General features: G+C 41.5%; 1 protein-coding gene across 6 annotated transcripts in view; it reads left to right on the forward strand.

Moving 5' to 3' along the window:
- The window catches only part of dmd (dystrophin), a 1,983,095-nt gene that overhangs the window by 695,179 nt on the left and 1,265,206 nt on the right, over positions 1 to 22,710 (forward strand). For all 6 annotated transcript variants that reach the window (XM_060833515.1, XM_060833512.1, XM_060833514.1 and 3 more), the window contains exon 8: positions 14,461 to 14,642. In XM_060833515.1, the coding sequence (XP_060689498.1) occupies positions 14,461 to 14,642 (182 nt within the window). The remainder of the gene's footprint in view (positions 1 to 14,460; positions 14,643 to 22,710) is intronic.

Consider the following 22,710-nt stretch of genomic DNA (forward strand, 5'->3'; position numbering starts at 1 on the left):
TTTCAGCGAGACCCCAGGCTTTACCTCAGAGTAAATAGATATTAATGTTACTGAACATTCTGGTACACAATAAAAAGGTAGTTAACAACTTGATTGTTCATTAGTTCATCCCAGGTATAATCCTGTGTATCTTAATGGACAGAACTTATCTCTTGTTGTTTGAACCATTTCAGGTCTTAACTGTCTTATACAACACACTTTGCATCTCGGAATGTTCCTAAAGATCTTATGTAGGACTTGGGCTGAAGGGCTGGTTTCCACACTGTAGGGATACTACAATTCTATGATAATAAATTCTTCTGATGTGCTGTGTCTTTGAAGAAATCCCTAAAGTGTTTTGACTGTCCTGTTGGAATTATTCTGCGATGACAAAGTTGTTGCTTTGGGAATCCGGGGTCAGGTATACAAAATTATATGTTCTGCCCAATAGAGCTGGTTTTGAGTGATTGATGTCTTGATATTGGGCGTGTTGGCTTGGGGTGGATACTGAACCACTTTTCTTGCTTCTGAATTTAGAAGATCCTGTGAAAACACTACTGCTGACAGTTTTCTCCCGCGTTGTGAGGTACCTGCTGTAGAGTGTGACAGTGATGCTCCTTTAACACGGTTATGCTGTCCTTGGCTTTTTTCTCAGAGAGGTTGTAACAACAGTGATTCCTGAAAGGTCTGGCTTGGATGGGTTTTAAAACCAATTTGATTATAAACAACAGATATTGCCTCAGGCACAAGACTTTCAAGTTTTAAAAAAACACACTTGTACAATGAAGGGGAAGTGGCCAGTTCTTCCAGCTCAGCTTTTCTCTGATTTGGCTTGGGTTCAGAGCTGCTAGTCAGTCAGTTCTTGAGGCTACTGGCCTAAGAAATGGCTCCATGGAAGAGGGTGTTCTCTGCTGAGTCCCTCTGCCATCTGTCTCTCTCCTGTAAGAGCCTGTGTTTGATTTTACCTTTGTTACCAAGTGGCATTTATGGGAATTTTGCAGGAATATGTTGGGATAATCTGTTGGATTTTCGGATAGGTTAAGGGATTCTCTATTCTGTTCTGTTTTGTTTGTGTTTCATTTGGTAATTTTGTAAATAAATTCTGTTTTGTTTGAAACTAAGTGGTTGGGCAAGCTGCATCACTCCTGGAATATCCACTACACCTGCTTAAAACAACTGGCAAGGACCACTCCCTTCGTGACTCCCTCATCAGATCCACACCCCCCACCAACCCAACCTCCACCCCCGGCACCTTCCCCTGCAACCGCAGGAAATGTAAAACTTGCGCCCACACCTCCACACTCACTTCCCTCCAAGGCCCCAAGGGATCCTTCCATATCCGCCACAAGTTCACCTGCACCTCCACACACATCATCTATTGCATCCGCTGCACCCGATGTGGCCTCCTCTATATTGGTGAGACAGGCCGCTTACTTGCGGAACGCTTCAGTGAACACCTCCGGGCCGCCCGAACCAACCAACCCAATCACCCCGTGGCTCAACACTTTAACTCTCCCTCCCACTCCACCGAGGACATGCAGGTCCTTGGACTCCTCCACCGGCAGAACACAACTACACGACGGCTGGAGGAGGAGCGCCTCATCTTCCGCCTGGGAACCCTCCAACCACAAGGTATGAATTCAGATTTCTCCAGTTTCCTCATTTCCCCTCCCCCCACCTTGTCTGTCGGTTCCCTCAACTCAGCACCACCCTCCTAACCTGCAATCCTCTTCCTGACCTCTCCGCCCCCACCCCACTCCGGCCTATCACCCTCACCTTGACCTCCTTCCACCTATTCCACCTCCATCGCCCCTCCCCCTAGTCCCTCCTCCCTACCTTTTATCTTAGCCTGCTTGGCTCTCTCTCTCTTATTCCTGATGAAGGGCTTATGCTCGAAACGTCGAATTCTCTATTCCTGAGATGCTGCCTAACCTGCTGTGCTTTGACCAGCAACACATTTGCAGTTGTGATCTCCAGCATCTGCAGACCTCATTTTTTACTCAAAGTTAGGATTTGGGCTACTTCCTTGAAATATCTTGAGAGGGTCTGGTCTGGCCCATAACAGATTGGGGGCTCTTTATAGGACTTGTTCCACAGTTCCAAATCGGGATTAGGGTTGTTGGACTCAAAGGCAGTGAGTGATACGTGTTTGTGTCTTTTGTTCCAGGTGTTGAATTTGGTTGGCTTAAACAGTACTTGGGATAGCAATGGCTCCTTCAGTCGCCAAGAGTTTTCTGGGACTAGAAGAAGTGACTTTGGGGTTTTAGAAATGGTGGTTAAGGCCAAGCTGTTGTAATTAGCAGACAAACTGGGGTTGGAGCTGCCTCTTTATGTGAGGAATGGAGCGATATTTACAGCAATAGCTCAGCATTTAAATTTGCTGGAAACAGCATCAATCTTTAGAGATAGCTAAAATACATTTGAAAGTGAAGCACTTTGAGTGAGAGGCAAAAGACAAGGAAAGGACAAGAGAAATGAAACTATTTGAATTACAAGTAAAAGCAGAAAGAGAAAGAGAGAAAAACAGAGAGAGGAAGGGAAGAAAGAGAGGGAGTTTCAATTTGAGAAATTGGCACTTAGACAAAAAAGTCAGCTTTCAAGGATGGGGATGAAGTCTGAAGGTAAGCTTAGTGAGAAAGAGTGAGGATGAACAAACCCGTGTAGCCAAAGGCTTGGTGGGGATCGGTTTAAATATACTCAAGCATTGTTTAAATTTGACGAGAGGAATGTATAAGCCTTTTTTCATAATTTGAAAAGGGGGCTAAACAAATGTGGTGAAAGTGAGGACTGCAGACACTAGAGATTAGAGTCAAGGTTAAAGTGGTGCTGGAAAAGCACAGCAGGAGGAGGAGCAGGAATATTGACGTTTCGGGCTCCTCAGATGCTGCCTGGCCTGTGCTTTTCCAGCTCCACTATAATCCAAACAAATGTGGTGGCTAGTGACCATGTGGGTTTTGTTGATTGAAACAAGACTTGACGGTAAATCTAATGAGGTATTTGCATCACTATCCGAGAAGGTATCTTGGGTATATGAGGAAGTGAAGAAAGCCATCTTAAGTGCATATCAGCTTGTGCCAGAAGCCTACAGACATTTCAGAAATCTAAGGAGGGACCCTGCTGAAACCTACACTGACTTTGAAAGGATCAAACAAAAGTAATTTTGATAGGTGGATAAGGGTATTAAAAATAGAGCAAAACTATGACACTCTAAGAGAGACAATTATTTTGGAGGAGTTCAAAAATTCACTTCCTGAACCAGTGAGAATTCATTTGGAATAAGCATCAAGTTAAGATGCCAGGATTAGCAGCTGAAATAGCTGATGATTGTGAGTTGGTCCGTAAATAACAATTTGGCTTCCAAAATCAATCTCAATCCATGAGGGATGGAAATTGAGGAAAAGAGAAATCCTTACGTGCAAAGGGAAAGGTAGATCTCGGTGAAGATCATAAGGATAACTTACCACAGGTTAAAAAGGAAACACTGGAAGGAGGAGGAGAAGCTAAAGAGCTCCAGTGTTTTTACTGCAATAAAGTAGGCCACATGAAATCACAGTGTTGGTGGGTTAGGAAAAGCACTGGAAAGGCAGATGTAGGAAAACAGAATAAGCCAGTGAGTTTGTTGGAGTGTAAATGGAAATCACAGTGGAGGCTAGAGAGTTGCACCGGAAAGTACACCCTGCTCAGAGGTTGGTTAAGGAGGAAATGCCAGATCTTCTTAAACCAATCACCTGCAAAGGTAACGTTTATTCACCTCAGCCAGGAACGGTGGGTAAAGAGGTTAAAATATTAGGAGATAGAGGATGCTCCCAATCTATGATGTTAAAAGATGAGGAGATATGTACCCCTGAAGGACTATTGCCAGAACAGGTTCTAGTAAAAGGAATTCACGGTGAGACAAGAAGTGCTCAGTTATGTAAAGTGAGGTTAGAGTGTCCAGTGAAAAGTGAAGAAGTCATGGTAGGAGTACTGGATAAACTCTCAGCTCTAGGAATACATTTTGTCCTTGCTAATGATATAGCTGGTTCACAGTAAAAATGCTGCCTACTGTGGTTGAAAGGCCAGTGGAAACTCAGTCAACTGAACTATTGCAGGACACATATCCTGAGATTTTTCTGGACTATGTGGTAATGAGGCGATAAAGTCACCAATTGAAACAAGAGAGATCAAAGAGTACAGGTCTGAAAGTTGAAGTGGAATTAGCAGAGACCCTGTTTGATCAGATGGTTGAAACAAACCAGGAGCAGGTAGATGACAAAGCTGACGTCTTTAGCTCAGATAAAGTAACTGAGTTACAGCAGAAACATGAAAATTTAAAGCAATCATATCAAAAGGCAGACACAGGAAAATAATCCAAATGTATCCCTGAATGCTACTATCTTAAAAATGATGTCTTAATGAGGAAATGGAGACCACCACATATTCAGGCTGATGAGAAATGGGCAATAGTTCATCAAGTCGTATTGCCAGTGGGTTATAGAAAGGAGGTGTTGTGTGGTGGATGAACTTCCAGTAAGGGGTCATTTAAGGGTAAGGAAAACCCAGGCTAAAATACAAGAACATTTTTAGTAGCCTGACTGCACAAGGGTATAGTTGAATTTTGCCAGACATGTCATGCGTGTGTGGTAATTGGAACATCACAGACAGTAATAAAGCCCGCACAATTTGATAGTTATTCCTGCATTTGAGGAACATTTTACAAGAGTCTTAATTGATTGCATAGATCCCCTAACTAAGACAAGTGGGAATCAGTGTTTGTTAATAATACTGGATGTCCACTAGATTTCCAGAGGCTGTTCCATTATGGAATATCACAGCTAAAAGGATTGTAGAGGTGTTACTCAAAGTTTTCACTAGATATGGATAACCCACAGAGATCCAATCAGATCAGAGGTCAAACTTCACATCAAAATTATTCAAGAAAGTTATGGACAATGTAGGAATCAAACAATTCAAATCTACTGTATACCATCCAGAGTCACGTGGATCACTAGAAAGGTGGCATCAAACACTAAAGACCAAGTTGAGGGCTTTTAGCCAAGACTGCACAGATGATTGAGATCAGGGAATTCTGTTTGTATTTGTTGGGATTAGAGATGCACCAAATGAATCGAACAAATTCACTTCCTTTGAATTAGATTTTGGGCATGAAGTGAGAGGACCACTAAAATTGATTCAGGAGAAATTGCTAAGTCAGAGTTCAGAGAACACATATTTTCAGAAATGATTAAATAAAGCAGGGGAGTTGACTAGACAGCATTTAAAAGTATCCCGGCATACAATGAAACAGGAGGCAGACAAGAAATCAAAAACTCAGTTTTGCTATTGGAGATAAGCTGTTGGTGTTGCTTCAGTGATAGGTGAACCTTTAAAAGCAAAGTTTAGTGGACCTTACCAAGTTAAAAGGGAATTGAGTGAGATGAACTATTCAATAAGGACTCCAAATAGGAAGAAATCTGGATGTGTCATATGAATATGCTCAAAAGGCCTTCTGATAGGAAGGAAAGCCAAAGGAGACTGTGTTATTGGTCACAACACAGAGTGAGGGACCAAGTTATTATTGCTGTTTTTAGAAGTGTAAAGGGACAAGATGATGCAGACCATGAGCAAGTCCATCACTTCTCCCAGAATAGTAGAAGTGGAGATGAGATTGATTTTTTAGGCAAATAAAAGAAAACTGTGGAAACTTTGAATTTGATTTAGTCACCCCCCCCCCACCCCTCCCTCCCCCCCATTGGCCAAATTAGATTAGGAGAGTTTTGAAGTATGAATGGACAATCCAACTCCATCCGACCAAACTCCTAGTTTAAATGTGGAGGTCCGAGAGCTGATTCTTACTCTGATCTTCAGGATGCCAACATCTGCAAATAAGGCCCCAGCCTGCATTTATAAAACACAATGTGAAGACCTCGAATTCACCAGGATGTCAGGTTCTCAACCAGTTTTGAAATTCTGGCCGACACTGTTGTATGGTAACAAGCTGAAATGCATTACACATGCTGTGATCCACTTATCCTCCAGCAGTAACCATTGTTCCATGTGAGGACAATACTTGGCCTTGATTAACCTGTACAATACAACAGGGTGCCCAGTGCTATCAATGTAAATAAAACATTACAATTTTATCTTTTCCACTGAATTCCTAAATGAAGCTGTCAATGAGGCTGGATAGTTAGGTTTCACATTTAAGCCTAATTTTCACTGGAGCAACCTCATTCAGTATTAATACTGTAAGAGTAAAACTAAGAATGAGATTATACATTTAATTGTGTTGCATGATATTGCTTCAATTTATATTTATGCTTGAATTGCTCTTCAGTTTTCTGAGCTCTGGCAGCAGGATCAGCATATTAGTCAATGCTGGCAGTCCCTGTGTGAGCGAGCTGGCAATCAGACATGATACCCAGTGAGGCTGTCCATGAGAAGAGTAATTCATGTTTAGAAATTATCGGCAGAATTTGCAGGGACCCAAATGATCTGAAACATGGCAGAATTGTGTGAGAAGTCCAACAAGGTCAATCCCAATGTTGGGAGCAACTCACTGCATCATTTAACTAAGTTCTAGGTGTTCACGTGAGGTTCCTGCTCAGCGGTAGAGAGCTGGCTGGTAAGAAGGATTATTGCTTATTTATGACTTTAATAACCACACAACCTGAATGTGCAATTTCCTATTGTACCACCGACCCTGAGCAAACTCAACTAGAATTCTTGACATGGAAGTCAGAGTGGATACCTGATAACTTTAGCTTGCTCTTGGTTGTGAAGACAATTTGTGTTGCTTACCATGTGACTGTATCTCAGGGCATGATGCATAATCACCAGTCACACACACGCTCCTGGTGATGTACATTGGTACCTGATAATTGCCAACCCTTAGGCACCTTCTCAATCCACTGCAGGATACACTGGCAACTGCCATTGAAAGGTTGCTGTGAGGACATGTTGCACGCAGGGACGGGCACTTAGCTCATGGATTGGAGCAGTTTGCATCTTGGGGCAGCTTGTTGCCCTTGCTTATTTAATACTTCCTTGTCATGCCTGTTAGTTCATCAGTGCTTCAGCCAGAGCTTCAGGGCTAGCTGTTCTGCCGCATCGACGTGCAGTTTTGTTCAGGTTCACAGACAGGCTGCTTGTCAGCAGGGATGGACATCTTGCTGTATGGCACAAAGAATCTTTAACACTTGCGGCAGGTGCCCGGTGCCTGCACAGAAACACACGGCATGTTAATCCAGTCATGTATCTGTGGAGGAGGGAATAGCCTTCAAGGGTGTTCGCTAACAGTCAGCAGTCCCAGTATTATCAATCATAGGAACAATTTACAAACTGTCCAGGATTTGATCATAGTCAGTTGGTTTACTGGGCTGGTCTTCTTCAGGGGTATGTCCAGCTACAATTTAGGGAGTTGGCAATAGTCTGTCCTGTAGGTTCCTGGGGGGCCTTTGCCCCTGATTGCCCATAACGCGCAATTCCCCTGATTGCTTATCATCTGGGGAGCTGGAAACACAGGAGTGATGAGATCACTCATTCATGTCTCGGCACTGTTTGACAAAGTGAGTCAGAAGTCTGGAGCAAATACGCTCCTCGGGGCCCTGTGTGTTGAGCATTGGGGTGGGAGGGGAAGTTGTAAGGCCAACCTGTTAAAAGGGGATGGGGCTTGATATCAATTAGGGACACGGATGGTGGTGGGGGGGGGATGTCCAAGTATAAAGGATTATGCGGTGTAGCATCAGTGGGCTACAGGAAGGATGGTTATCTACAGGGGGAATTGTCCTGAACTGTGGTGTGTATTAGTGAGCTAGAATGTTGAAATTCAGAGGACAAGAAGGGAAGCTGGATGTGGAGCAAAGTTCAATGTGTTGGGCCTCCATGTGGCAAGGGGTGGGATCTGGAAGTGAGCTTCAGGACTTTTGTAAGATCACACAGGATATCTCAGCTCTTAGGTTCTGTGGAGCTGTGGTAGTGCCAATGCTAGGAGTGCTCCCTCTGTGCAGTGTTCCTTGTCCTCACTTGCTGTTCACTAGATATTAAGTACACGTGGAAAATGATTAGGAAAATGCTCAGGGTGGCTGGAGGCAAATGTGGGATCAGTGTCTACTGTGCACAAGGAAGGGGCAAATCCATGAAACAAGCGATTGCAAAGTGCATCAACATTTACTTTGCAATCATTTTATTGGTAATGCTTTCAGAGTGACAATGTTTCAGGTTCAAATGCTGGTCAAAGACAATTTAAACTTTCCCTTTGGTCCTTGCAGGTTGAACATTGGCATCTCAGTGATGTGAGATGTTGGTGACTGTGACAGGGAGATGAGATGTCAGGGAGGTGTTACAGCCAAAGGCCCCTCGCAGGAGGCGAGTACGGTGCAGTGCTGCCACAGGCTCCATTTATCCCAGGGTACTGTGATAGTACTGTGCCAGATGCTGGAGCTGGATCTGAGGGTAGCAGGAGTGGAAGGCCATCCTCTCCTGGTGGCTGATAGAATTGCTGCATTTCAAACCTTCAGTGCTCCTGGCTCCTTCCAACAAGTAATGGGTGACCTGTGTGGGATGCTGAAAAGTGTGTTGCTGGAAAGGCGCAGCAGGTCAGGCAGCATCCAAGGAGCAGGAGAATCGACATTTCGGGCATAAGCCCTTCTTCAGGCTTATGCCCGAAACGTCGATCCTCCTGCTCCTTGGATGCTGCCTGACCTGCTGCGCTTTTCCAGCAACACATTTTTCAGCTCTGATCTCCAGCATCTGCAGTCCTCACTTTCTCTGACCTGTGTGGGATGTCTCAGTAGCGCACCCAGAAATGTATCAGGATATAACTAATGCCACTTCTGCAAGATCACACTGATTCATTCAGCTCTCCCCATGACAAGGTCAGTGCTATAGCCTGGGCAGTAGGACTCAAAGATCTAGCTGACTTGTCCCGGTTGCTATCGACTGCACATACAAGGCTAGATACTAGGGGACAAGGATGACCTACTGTGATCATGGCTGATGACATTATTTGACAATGCCTTGACTCAGGCAGAGTGCTGGTACTGCTGCTGATGCTTTGACCAGGGTCACAGTGGAGTAATTGCCAGGGGCTGCCGAATGTGGTCCCACAGGTTGTACCATTCTGGGGGTGGGGGAGGATAGTTGGAGTGTGTAAGTGCGGAGAGGGCATGCCCAGAAACCGAATTGCTTCATCCTGTTGATCTGTGCTTTGTGCAATTGGAACAGCCGATGTGCTGATGCTGCGGAAGTCGAGGAATGGAAGCAGTTTTGTGAGAAAGGCAATGGGGCGGAAGAAGCTGTCTTTGGACATGACAAGCCCGACAGCACCTGCTTGACACTGGATTGCAATTGATAAGAGCTGGCTACAGCAGACCATCACAAAGCATAAATACTCGTTGACCATTTTCGTTTGCAGTGACAGGATGCATCGCTGCCCCTATTCACTTTGTTGATTGATTTTCTGCTGCCTGTAAATAAAAGTCCATCTTTGAGATGAGTTGTTTGTTTGCCTGTCTACATGTGATGTTCCCTGAGTTGACAATGCCAAGATGCAGGTGTCAAGTGACACTGGGGCGGAGAGTTGTAGTGTTCAGATGAAATGTAGATAAGTTCAGGTAAATTGTGTGTCCTGGTAATTAAGCTGTGATTAAGGTGAGAGAATGGTTTATGTGCAGTGGAGTGCTGGCCGTGCAGGCTGTGCACAGCATAGCTTAATGTCTGCTGTGCCTTTACGTTGCTGGAGTAGTGCAATACATTGTAGCCAAAGCCTGAGTCAGTGCTCAACAGTCTTTTTTTAAATTCCATGATGGGATGAGGGCATCACTGGCTAACCCAGCATTTATTGCCCAGAAGACAGTTAAGAGTCAACCCTAAAGGATCTGAAATGGATTAATGGTCATCATTGGACTAATTATTGCAGTGTGTTTATTTTTATATTGAATTCAAATGCCACCATTTGAATGCCCCCAAATGTTACCAGGGGTCTCTGGATTAACAATCCAACAAAAATACCACAAGGTGATCGCCTTTTACAGGAAGGCAGTGTTAGAAGTGGGTCAGGGTGTACCAAAAGGTAGATCATTAATGAGGTGAGTTTGGTAAGACTTGACAGAAATCACAGAAATCTGTGTAACCCTTTCCTCTCATGCCAATCTTTCAACCACGTGTTTCACTCCTCCTTAACTTTATTTGGCCAACATCAATTATTTGGCTTGTGGGTCAGGTAATCGTCCTGAGATGATTATTATCTTGTTGGCGGGGAGGGGGTTTAGCTTTGTAATTGAACTCGAACTGTTGTAAATCTTTCAGCAGAGGCTCCTTTTTACTCCTATCCATGTGGTCGGTACCAGCATGGTAAACAACAACTGGATCCCTTCTGTCCTGCTCCAAATTCTTCCCTCGCACTAAGAAAATGTCATTAATCCTGGCTCTCGGCAGGCGTCACAGCCCTTGGGACTCATGCTCACGGTGACACTGAACAGTTCCTAACCCCATCATTATATTGTCCTCTCCAGCTATTGCATCGCTATTGCCCCCCCCCCCCCGCCCCAGCATTGAATTCCTCCTTGTTTCATGATCAGATTGCTTGTCATTTGTGTAGTCCCTGTACTTATCCATGTGGCTCACAAGAACCTTGTAACTGGGGATAATTTCAGTGGCTGAGGCTCATCAAATGCTTCCTCTTGGGTCCCCGTACCTGCCTCCCCAGCAATCACGTCCTCTTCTCCCTGATCACGGACCTAATTTTAAGCAGCTAATCTGAGTGGTGCGACTGCTATCCTGATGTTCGTATTTCAGACTCCAGCTCCTCAACGCAGACCTGAATTTGCTTTCCCTCTGGATCAATTAATTTAAAGGCCTCTCGACAATTTCAGTCTGAAGACACTGGTGTCAGCAGGGATCAACTTGGTTTCCAGCAGCTCAATCATGCTGCAGCAGCAGACCATTACCCAACCTGTTAGCACTATTATATTTTGTTCAACTTATTAATTAATCAGTGTTGTATCCTTTTGATGTCTCGGCATAGTTCAAGTGAAACCTACCCCAGTGGATTAGCTCTCTACTCCCCAGTACTAATGCCAAAACTCTTTACCCTTTGTTTTCTTTTCCTTATCGTTTTGTAATAGTAGTACAAAGTCTAAGTCTCCATCCACCGGCAACTCCACTCACAGTACATTGGCGGCGGCCAGCCTGCTCAGAGTCAGTCCCTGAAGTGAGCAGATTCTGTGTCCCCTGTTAATTTTTTTTCTATTTTCTCCTTACCCTTTATGGTATGCTTTACACCAATACGAATTTTCTCATTACTAAGTTCTTCTTAAGAAAAATTGAAGCAAAAGACCAGAGAAATAAACACAAACTTAAGACCTTACTTTTACTTTAATGATCAGAAAGACTCCCTGTATCCCTCATTCACTGATCAATAGCTTTGTTTAGAGAAAAAACAACCATCACTTCCTTCTTTCCACTGCCTAATTCCTTGAGACAGTCAACTTTGGCACTCAAGTCAGGAATCACACAATGTAGGAATCGAGCTTGGATCTTGCTAATCTGTTTGCCTCAATAGCACCCTTACAATGCAGCCCATGAATCAGTTCTGTTGCCAGCAGAATTGTGGAACTTACCATCAATAATTGAATAGAATTGAGACAACTCTCAATCTGTTACATAAACTTGCTCATTCTAAGAGATAATATGCTGTAAAATATTGCTCAGAGTCTTAAGGTGGTGATCATATGTTTGAGTAACCCAAGAGGAATTTTTCTTTTAATAAAGTAAGATGTTTTATTTCAGGTTGATTAAGTAAATAATGAGAAGTCACTGGGAATACTAAGGAATTTTCTCAAAGATCATGATAGGTCACTGCATTTATAAATTTAAGCACAATAATTTTATTTGTATACATAGTTAGACATCAAGCTAATATCTCAGACTTATAAAGTCCAAAGCAATGGAGATAATTATATGTATAAACATAGTCATTGATCAAGTCCACTCCTTACTGAAGAAAAGCGATTGTTATTATTTTGTATTGCTTTAATGTGTGACAGTGCATGTGGTGTCCATGAAGACCACGTAAACAATTTGCTATGAAATCGTTGAATCATTTTCATTATTTCTTGAAAGGTTCATTTTAGGTTATGCAAGCTTCAACTTATAAGACATCAACAAGGGCTTTTAAAAAAATCAATAATTTTTTGGGTTTTCTTTTCTTGCAATGACTGATCTCAGATCAAAAGGTTTCATGCACCAAACCAAATCACAGCATTGTATGTGAATTTCCAGGCAGTTTAGCTTCTAAACTGTTGTTCCCCTTTCTAGTCACAAATGTAAATCCTAAACAATTTCATGCATGCTGTCCTGATAATGCTCCTATATTTCAGAAGAAAAAGACATGGTAGCATTCTGACATAAATACAGCATTGCCTGGCCACACAGCTACCAAGTCAGAGCTACCAGCTGCGAAGTGAATTGCTTTGCTGACTTGCACATTCAATCCATCAGAAGGTGACATTTGTTTTTTTAGCACAGCCTGATGGCCTTTCTTGATATAGATGCCAAGTGTTCAGCATTACTGTTCATTTAAGACTTAAGTCCTAGCATCACTCTGCCTGAAAAACAGTAGAGACTCCATTCCCATTAAAATGGATCCAACTGGGAATCAGTAAAATGACTAAACTGCACGTGCATCGAGGATGGGAAGGTGACTTAGCAATAATGTAAGTGCAAGGCACGCTGCATGCTTAGCTGATGTAAATTTGCCAAAAGCACATTGCTGCTCTATATGTTATCTCACCTGTGGATAGAATAAAATTAAATATCCAAAGCCATGGGCTGTAATTACAGTCAACTATACCCAACCTGAACCTCATGAGGTGAGTATAATGCCTCCAGTGGCAGTGATGCTGAGGAGCTCGATGTGAAGGAAACAATCAAAAAAGTGGAAATCAAAGACTGCTTAGTCAAAACAAATGTTTGGAATTGTATGAGGGCTTTATTCATTTTGTACAATAATTTCAGAACTCTTACAGTAATCCAACTTTGTTGGTGAGGTGGCAGGTTTGATTGAAGAAGATATCAACAGGTGCACAAATGGAATTCTTCAACTGCAGTTGTGCAGAATGTAAGAACCATTTTGATAAGGAACAACATGTAATGGAAGATGAGAAGTGTTTTTAGCTTAGATTAGATTCCTTAGTGTGGAAACAAGCCCTTCAGCCCAACCAGTCCACACTGACCCTCTGATGAGTAATCCACCCAGACCCATTTCCCTCTGACTAATTGACTATGGGCAATTTAGCATGGCCAGTTCACCTGACCTGCACATCTTTGGACTGTGGAAGGAAACCAGAGCACCCGGAGGAAACCCACACAGACAAGGGGAGAATGTACAAACTCCACACAGACAGTCACCTGAGGCTGGAATCAACCTGGGACTCTGGTGCTGTGAGGAAGTGCTAACCACTCAGCCACCATGCCACCCTGTTCTCTGGCTCAGTGTGTTCGCACAGGCAAATTAAGAGAGTCTCGGTTGATCATCAGCCGGGCTGGTCTCAGGACGGCAGTGGTACCATGCCATAACTGATGTTCAGGTTCCAGGTTTGGGATTAGAAAAGTCTTTCTTTGCAGGATTACTCTTGGCTATGGTACCCAATGGGAGAGAACAGCCTGCTGTGAGTAATTGAGATTCAGGCAAGACTATAACCAGTTGGACAGTGGTGAGACTACCTGATTACTGATGTTCGCAAAAAGAATAGATGACTGAAGGAAAGAGTTGGGGTGAAACCACTGATAAAGATGTGTTGGATGGGGAAAGTGGTGGTGTTGAAAGAAGTGCTATGGCTCTGAAACCCATTTTGGAGATTTTCATTGCTTAAGGCATGCAATGCGCAATATATCCACAAAGCAACATAGAAATGGATTTACACCCATTTTCATAATGAAGGGAGTATAACCTGCAGAATGTTATATTAAGGACAGCTTAATTGTTTTATATGCCTATAAAAACACCAGTGCTTCAGGAACACTTTCTGGGAATTTATTTTCGTTTTTTGCATTGTGATTGTAATTGTTATGTTGAGCCCATAGTCACATTATAACTTTAAACTTCCAAGGATCTGGCACATCAATATGTGCCACATTATTTCTGTGAGGTCTTTTCATAATAACAATCAGTGAAATATGAATGTATATAGCCAATTTTTTTTTTCTAAAGAACAATGATAGAATTGGTTGTGCCTGAGGAAAGAAAATAACCATTCTGAAAATATGTACAATCTTCATTTGTATGCAAGACTGAGAGTTTGAAGTGTAGAGCTATCTCACATTGCCCTAATTAGTCTCTGGAGGACATGCATCTAGAATTGCCTTGTTCATTAGGCTGTCTGTTTCCTGATGGTTTGATTGGTTGATTCTTGCTGTGAAGCAGCATGCATCTCCCCACATTAGAAGTGCAAGTAAACAAACCTTTCCCATTTTAAAAAAAATCCACGCTTCTTTTTACAGACGTTGCAACTGCACACCCAGACAAGAAGTCCATCATTATGTACATCACGTCGCTCTTCCAGGTTCTGCCCCAGCAAGTAACCATTGAAGCCATCCAGGAGGTTGAAACTCTGCCACGACAGCCAAAGGTCACTCAGGAAGAACAAAGAGAGATGCAGCAAAAGCAGCATTTCTCCCAGCAGGTGATGATTTGCAAACTTGACCAAAAGTACCTGTTAAGCATGCTTCAAGTGTAGTCACTCTGTTCACATTTAACCACTTGAATGCAAAGAATCTTGGTATGTCCTAAGTTTGAAAGTGCTCTCTGCAGTTTATCATTTGCAAAGCTGGAATTCTGAGTGTTTGGAACAGTAAAGTGCTAAATACTTCAGCCAAGACAACACAGAGCGTTTCCATATTCATAAATCTTTGAATTGTGGCAAGAATTTAATTAGATCTTTAAAAAGTTAAATGATGAATATTTTGTCCACATGCTCATGTCCTAATTTCAGCCATAGAGGTACAGAGCGAGGGTTGCATACTTTACCTACAGGTGAGAATGGAATTGGGACAAATTGCTGTAGGCTGTTGGCATGGAATGTTTAACATTGACAAAGTGATCCAGGCAGAGTCCCTGGTTTGGATTGCATATTGTGTCAGAGGATTCATCATGGTATGTGGTCTGTGATTAAAAGTTAAATTTAAATATGCACCCATAGTTTTATGAATACTTCTGCATGTTATAAAAATTGTTTGTAGCTGTTTGTGTTGTGTTTCTATTTGTTTTTTGATTCTATTGTGCTTGTCTGATAGGCTGTGGCATGTATTTTGTTGTCATGGTAATCGTTTTATTTATCAGAACTCTCCTGTGCAGCTTTTATAGGAATCCTCACAATTCTTTTTAATAAGTAGATACAACATGCTACGACAATCCAAACAAAAAAAAACAACCATAGTGCAATACTGAAGTGAGATTAGAATGGAGTTTTAAACCTTAACTCTTTTAGAATGCTCTTTAGTTATCTTGTGAACAAGAGAACTCAGAATAGTGGACACTTACAATCACTTTGGAGTAACAACCTAAAGAAATGACAGCAAGTGTGATATGTCTATGATATGTGCATCTCAGAGTACTGATTTCATCCAAGAAATATTCAAGCAGAACATGTTGGATCAAAACCATAAAATAAATCATTCAATGTTCATAGAGACTGCTGCTGCAGTTTACTGGAAAGTTTGGTTACATTACTCATTTGCAAGCACTTCTGTTTGTTTGTATCTGCTTTGAATAATGTGGGAATATAACAGGAAAATACAGAGAACAAAATAGTGACAAGTGCGAAAGTAATAAAACAGAGTTCAGTGAACTGGGAATGACATTGAAGCATGAGCTAATTAGATAAAGCATTAATAACACTCCACATTGAACATAGTGTACAATATACACTAAGGAACACAGACATTTAAATTTGACTTATCCACTGTTTTTAAACATATCAGCAAAAAAAATGATCTTGTAAAATAACAGATTTTTTAGATAGTTATATTCCTTGTACAGCATGGTAATGGTTTAATGTGAAGTTCAAACTTCAAGTTATTATTGTTAGGACAAGGCCAGACCAGTCAGAACATTCTTAAGCAGGCAGCCCCAGACCATAATTTTGCAACTTGTTTCGGTAAGTGTACAGTGAAAATTATTAGATATCTAGGTTGATTACTAGATTTTAAAAAAGACAAAAAATTATTCAAACAATTACACAGTGAAACACCAAGAACAGAATGAAGAACATCTACAGAACTCAACCTATCCAGCTAGACCTAATTATGCTGTTCTGAATACATACAACAGTCGCAATAAGCAAACTCCCTTTAATGACCAGTATGAATGGAACACATGCTTTCAGGTTGAATTTGAAAGGCATAAATGCAAGACCATTCTCACACAACTCCCTGTTGAACTCCCAGTTCAAGACTGAACGAAAACTGTTGAGCTCAGGTCAGCTAAAGAGCTGACCACTCCCCTTTCATTGTACAGATCATTTCTAAAGCATGATCACTTTGACCTGAAGTCTCATCTGTTTACATATAAACAAAAGGCCTCTCAAAATCCTTTTCATCTCTGTACCGAACCAGACTGAGTGGAGCCCGACCCGGTTTATTGCCCCTCTGAAAAAAAAAATCAAGGACTGAGTTTCCTTGAGCTAAGGAACAGTTTTTAGAAAAAAAGGGACTAGCTTTGTGGCATCTTACTCTTTTTAAAAAAAAACCATCAATACCAAAAGAATGCCTCATTCTTAACCCTTCAAAACCCAGTTTGTAGTCTAAATACACATACACACTACACTAACTATAAACATACAAACATGCACAACCACGTGCAAATTCAGGCCACGTCACGCTCGCCACCAAATTCCTCTGTATCTTGTTTGAGTCTCAATAACGCATCGGCAATCACGTTTTCATGACCTGCCACATGCACAATTGTCAAATTGAATGGCTGCATCTAAACAGTCTGGTATTTTTGTCCTTAAATTTTTCCACAAATATCAATGGGTTATGATCAGTGTATACGATTGTCTCAGATGAATTGCTAGTGATATAAACACTGACATGTTGTAATGCCAACACCAAGCTTAAAATTTCTTTCTCCACTGTTGGATATTTCTGTTGATGGTCATTCAACTTTCTGGAAAAATACCCAATGGGTCTTTCTATCCCTTTGTCATCCTCCTGCAGGAGCACCGCACTAACACCCACATCACTGGCATTGATAGCCACCTTGAAAGGTTTTGTGTAATCTGATGTGGCTAATACTGGGGCAGTAGTTAGCATAGTTTTTAGGCTGTCACATGCCTTTTGATAGTCCACTGTCCACTGAAACTTCTTGCCCTTTTTTAACAATTCAGTGAGAGCAGCAAGCATACTGCTAAAGTTCGGCACAAACTTGCAGTAAAATCCACTCAACCCCAGGAACTGTAATACTGCTTTTTCTGTTGACGGTGTGGGAAATTCCCCAATTACTTGTGTTTTGCATCTCATGGGGGCCATTTGTCCATGTCCAATAACATGGCCCAGGAAGGTGATTGGGCTTTGGCAATTTACTTTTCAATAGGTTTACCACCAAGCCTGCCATCTGAAATCGGTCAGACAAGTCTGCTATATATTTTTCCTCCATGAGTATCTAAAAATCACCAGGTAATCAATATACACCACAGAGTTGGGTAATCCAGCAACGACCTTAAGAGTCAATCTTTGAAATGTGGCTGGAGCATTTTTCATACCAAATGGCATGACTTTGAACTGATATAGTCCATCTGGCAATATGAAAGTTGAAAGTGCCTTTGCTCTCTCTGACAGAGGTACTTGCGAGGAGCCTCTGAGCAAGTGCAACTTAGAAATGTAAGATGCTTGTCACACTTTTTCAACGCAGTCCTCCCAACATGGAATTGGATATGCATCAGTCTTTGTAACGGCTTTGACTTTGCGATAGTGCACACATAACCATTGGGTACCATGACTATGGGTGAGTTCCAGTCACTGTAAACTCACTTCGATTGTGCCATCTTGGAGCATGCGCTCTATCTCCTTTGGAACCTGTGCCAACTTTAGAGGGTTATATCTATAAGGATTTTGCTTAATCAGAACAGCATCTCCTATCCCTACATCATGCACAATTAGGTTAGTACTTCCCAGTCTATTTCTGCATATCTCCCCATGCGATAGTAATAACTCCTTCAGGTCATTTCGATTTGCTTGTGGAAGGTAACTCAATAATTTATCCCAATTTTTGACAACTTCCTCATTGTCCAATTTGATTTGGGGAATGTCCAACTTGGTTCTTCCTTCTGTGCTGTAATCATTAACACCTTCTCCTCTTGCTTTCCTTCCCTACCAAAACACCTTTTGAGCATATTCACATCACACACTCTGTGAGATTTCTTCCCGTCTGGAGTCCTGATCAATTTCTTCTCAATCACCTCACTCAATTTGATATGGTCCACTAAATCTTGCTTTTAAAGGCTCACCTGTTCCTGGAAGTAACACCAATACCTTATCTCCAATTGCAAAATTGTGAATTTATGATTTCTTATTTGCTTCCTGATTCAATGTATTCTGTAATACTTTTAAATGTGTCTTGCCAACTCTCCAGCTCTATTTAACCATTCTCTAATATTTGACGCACAGTCTCCACTGGCTCTTCAACTAGGGAATGCAGTGTTGCCTACCGGTGAATCAGCTATGCCATTTGCAAGGACAAATTGTATTCCTGGAGCTGGGAGTTTGTCCAGTACGCCTACCACAAGTTGTCCACTCTTTTCTGGACTCTCTCTCCTCACTTTATATAAAAGAGCACATTTTCTTTCACCGTGAATTCCAGTTAGCAGTACCTTCTCTGGCAATAGTCTTTCAGGACTGCATTTCTCCTTATCCTTCAGCATTACAGACTGAGAGGAACCTGTGTCCCTTAATATTGTAATCTCCTTACTTATTACTCCTGGCTTAAGTGAATAAACTTTACCCTTGCATGTATATTTTTTAAGCAGATGTGGCACTTCCTCCTTAATCAACCTCTGATTATCTTGTATGCTCTGAGACAGTTGTCTAACTTCCATTGTGCTTTTTGTTACTAGTCCAACAAAATTTCCAGGCTTGTCTGGTTTTCCTACATCTGACTTTCTCCTTGCCCACCAACACTGTGATTTTCTGTGGGCCACTTTATTACAATGAAAACACTGGAGCCTTTTAACTTCTTTGTCCCCCTCAAGGGTTTCTTTTTTACCCCTGTAGTAAGTTATCCTTATGATCTTCACAGAGATCTACCTTTCCCTTTCCATATGTGGATTTTTCTTTGCCCCGATTTCTATCTCTCATGGACTGAACTTGATTCAGGAAGTCAAACTGAGTTTTATGGAGCAGCTCAGCTGCTAACCTTGCTGTCACTTCAGCTGCTAACCTTGCTATTTTAACTCTCTGCTCTTCCACATGAAATTGCAATGCTTCCTCATTGAGCTGACCCTCAGCCTTTATTTCCAGCCTTTTACACTGACTTTCCTTTTTAAGTGTCAGTTTTGAAGTTCAAAAGCTCTCTCTTTTTCTCTCTTCTGCTTTTAATCATAACTCAAACTGTTTCATTTCAGCTGCCCTTTCCTTATCTCTTGCCTCTAACTGGCTCTGCTTCATTTGCAATTAAATTCTTGCCATCTCTATAGATTCTGATGGTTTCTTCAGCAAGGTTAAAAACTGAACTACTGCTGTAATTATCTCTCCTTTCTTCACAGAAGCAGGCAGTTCCAGCATCTCTGCTAATTCTTGCAATTTTTTGCATAACTTCCAAAGTCACCACATCCACATTCAGAAAACTTTTGGTGACTGAAAGAGGCATTACTATCCCAAGCTTTGCATACCCAACCAAACCAACATCTGAAATAAAGACACTAGCACCTATCACTTTTATGTTTAAAACCCTGCATAGAGCCCACAGTCTGTTATGGACGAGGCCAGACCACTCAAAACATTCTTAAACAGGCAGCCCCAGACCATAACTTTGCAATTTGTTACGGTAAGTGTACTGTGAAAATTACCCAGAGTAAGATAGCTAGGTTGACTACTAGATTTTAAAACAGACAAAAGTTTATTCACAAAATTACACAATGAAACACCAAGAACAGAATGAAGAACATCTACAGAACTCAACCTATCCAGCTAGACTTAATTATGCTGTTCTGAATACTTACAACAGTCCCAATAAGCAAACTCCCTTTAATAACCAGTATGAACGGAACACATGCTTTCAGGTTGAATTTGAAAGGCATAAAAGCAAGACCGTTTTCACACAGCTCCCTGTTGAACTCCCAGTTCAAGACTGAACGAAAACCGCTGAGCTCAGGTCAACTAAAGAGCTGACCACTCCCCTTTCATTGTACAGGTCGCTTCTAAAGCATGATCACTTTGACCTGAAGTCTCATCTGTTTCCATATAAACAAAAGGCCCCTCAAAATCCTTTTCATCTCTGTACCGAACCAGACTGAGTGGAGCCCAACCCGGTTTACTGCCCCTCGAAAAAAAATCAAGGACAGAGTTTCCTTGAGCTAAGGAACAGTTTTTAGAAAAAAAGGGACAAGTTTTGTGGCATTAGCTGAAAGGATGAAATGCGAACACTTCACATTGTAAAATAATTATTTTGGCATCAATAGCTAAAGACAACATATTGTTAATTAAACACTATTTAATTTTGTATACACCATTTACTTTAAACAGTTGTAGAATTTAAAAAGCGAAACAACATTTAACCTTCTCTACCTTCACTGACAACTGAAAACTCCCATTTTCTTATGTTAATCAATCTCTTTAGCACATGTCAGGTGGGTGCTGTTATGCCCAGTTGTGGCCACTTGGCGATAGAGAGATGTGTGCGTGTTTCAGTATTCAGCTGAGCATGTGTCAGTTGGGACCTGTGGCTGTGAGGCTTACCGCAGTGCTCTGTATGAAGGGGTCAGATAAAATTCTGAATATATGGTCTGACTCAGGATTGTTAAAGATTGATGGTAGGTCAGTGATGGAACTGAAGTAAATTGAACACTTTGTAAGCGCTGAGCTACACTTTAATGATACGGTATAAGAAGGCGTACTTGCTGACCTTGACTACATGAGGTCATTGAACGTTTTGCAGCACTACATTTAAATTCTTAGAATATGATCCTGACATTGACTGCCATTGCTATTTGGTTCCACTGTCTCTTAAATAGTTGTGTGGAGGAAGTAGGATGCTGTGTCCATGAATCTAAGACTGTACTCTCTCCCATATTGGGCCAGTATTCAGTCTTTTTCCACCACCTAACCAACTTGCTCCCCTTTAAGGGGTGAAGGGTGGCCTTAAGCAACATATGAACTTTGTCATGCCACTCTGGGAGGAGTTAAGTAGAAAGTAAGCCTAAGTGTAGACCAATTTTGCTACATGGCCTATTTTTGGCAGTAGATTCTTCATGTAAACATATTGTAATAACAAATATATATTCAGAGTAGTAGATGGAAGGGTAGTAAAGAAACCATGCCACAGAGTTAACAGCTGCCTGATACTACAATGCAATGTTTTAACTTTTAGTATTATAGTTAAACTGGGAATCCTTATATGGCCACTTTCTATTTGGATCACTTGAAAATGTCGCATCTGTGAACAGCTCAACATCACGTTATTTTGCGGAAAATGTTGCAAACATACCAAATTTGCAATTCCATTTTGAAGCAATGATAGGTGTTTTGAGGGACCTAAAGGAATCTCTGTAATAGGAACCAGATAAATAATCTGCATCATTGTAGTTTAATGTATTGTGGATAACACTGCAAAGCAAGAATGACTAGGATTGTAGGAGGCACAGCATTAAGAATGAACATCATTGGTTGAAGAAGAATTGGATGAAGACGCAAGAGAACCACAAGATGGAAGGATCATGTAGCACATTGCATCTGAATAAGACAGGGAACAACTGCTGGAGTTCTGTGTTTGCTGTTCAATCTGCTTATCTGAGAAGAGAATACACAGTTAGTATGCATCTGTGCTCACTTTCATGGAGGAGATAGTGCTGACAATCATTGACACAGAGATTACTGAGACTATGGCCAATAATGGTACTGAAACCAGTGATGACAGAATATTTTACCTAATGGTCCTGCTATTGTCCTATCTCTGACTCTTAACATCTTCTGATATCCAAGTTGTAGATGGTGTAAGCACGTGTCTCTTGCCTTTCATCTCTCCCTCAGTGCAATCTGACCCTTGAACATTTTTTTTTTACAAAGACCCAAAAACGTCCACTTGGTCACGCGTTGGTGTGTTACCACTTATGGAGCAGACTGAAGCTGTCATTTGGAAACTATTAGTGCCAGTGAGCCATGCTCTTTCAGCAAAAGTATACTTTTTTTTCTTGAAGAATAAGCTTTGACCCGAACTCTTCTGCTTTTCTTAGAAATACTGCTACAGAATGTTTTAACAGTTTAAAATCTCACCCAATAGATGGCACTTCCAGTGTGTCAGCACTCCCTCATTAGTGCTCTGAAATTTCAGCTTGGTTCATGAGTTTGGCTCAAGTTGCCATTGAGCTTAATTGTGAAAGTTGAAGCACTACCACTGAACTAAAGCTGACAGCATTTGGCTATTTCTTGTCATTTTATCATTGAATTATAGCTGGAATTCTGATGATGGTGACTGCAAACTGTGTGTATTATAAATTATCATGTTAAATCCCAAATGTGATAACAGTTTACTTTGATCAC

The sequence above is a fragment of the Hemiscyllium ocellatum genome, chromosome 12 (assembly GCF_020745735.1).
Source record: "Hemiscyllium ocellatum isolate sHemOce1 chromosome 12, sHemOce1.pat.X.cur, whole genome shotgun sequence".
Classification (NCBI taxonomy): Eukaryota; Metazoa; Chordata; class Chondrichthyes; order Orectolobiformes; family Hemiscylliidae; genus Hemiscyllium; species Hemiscyllium ocellatum.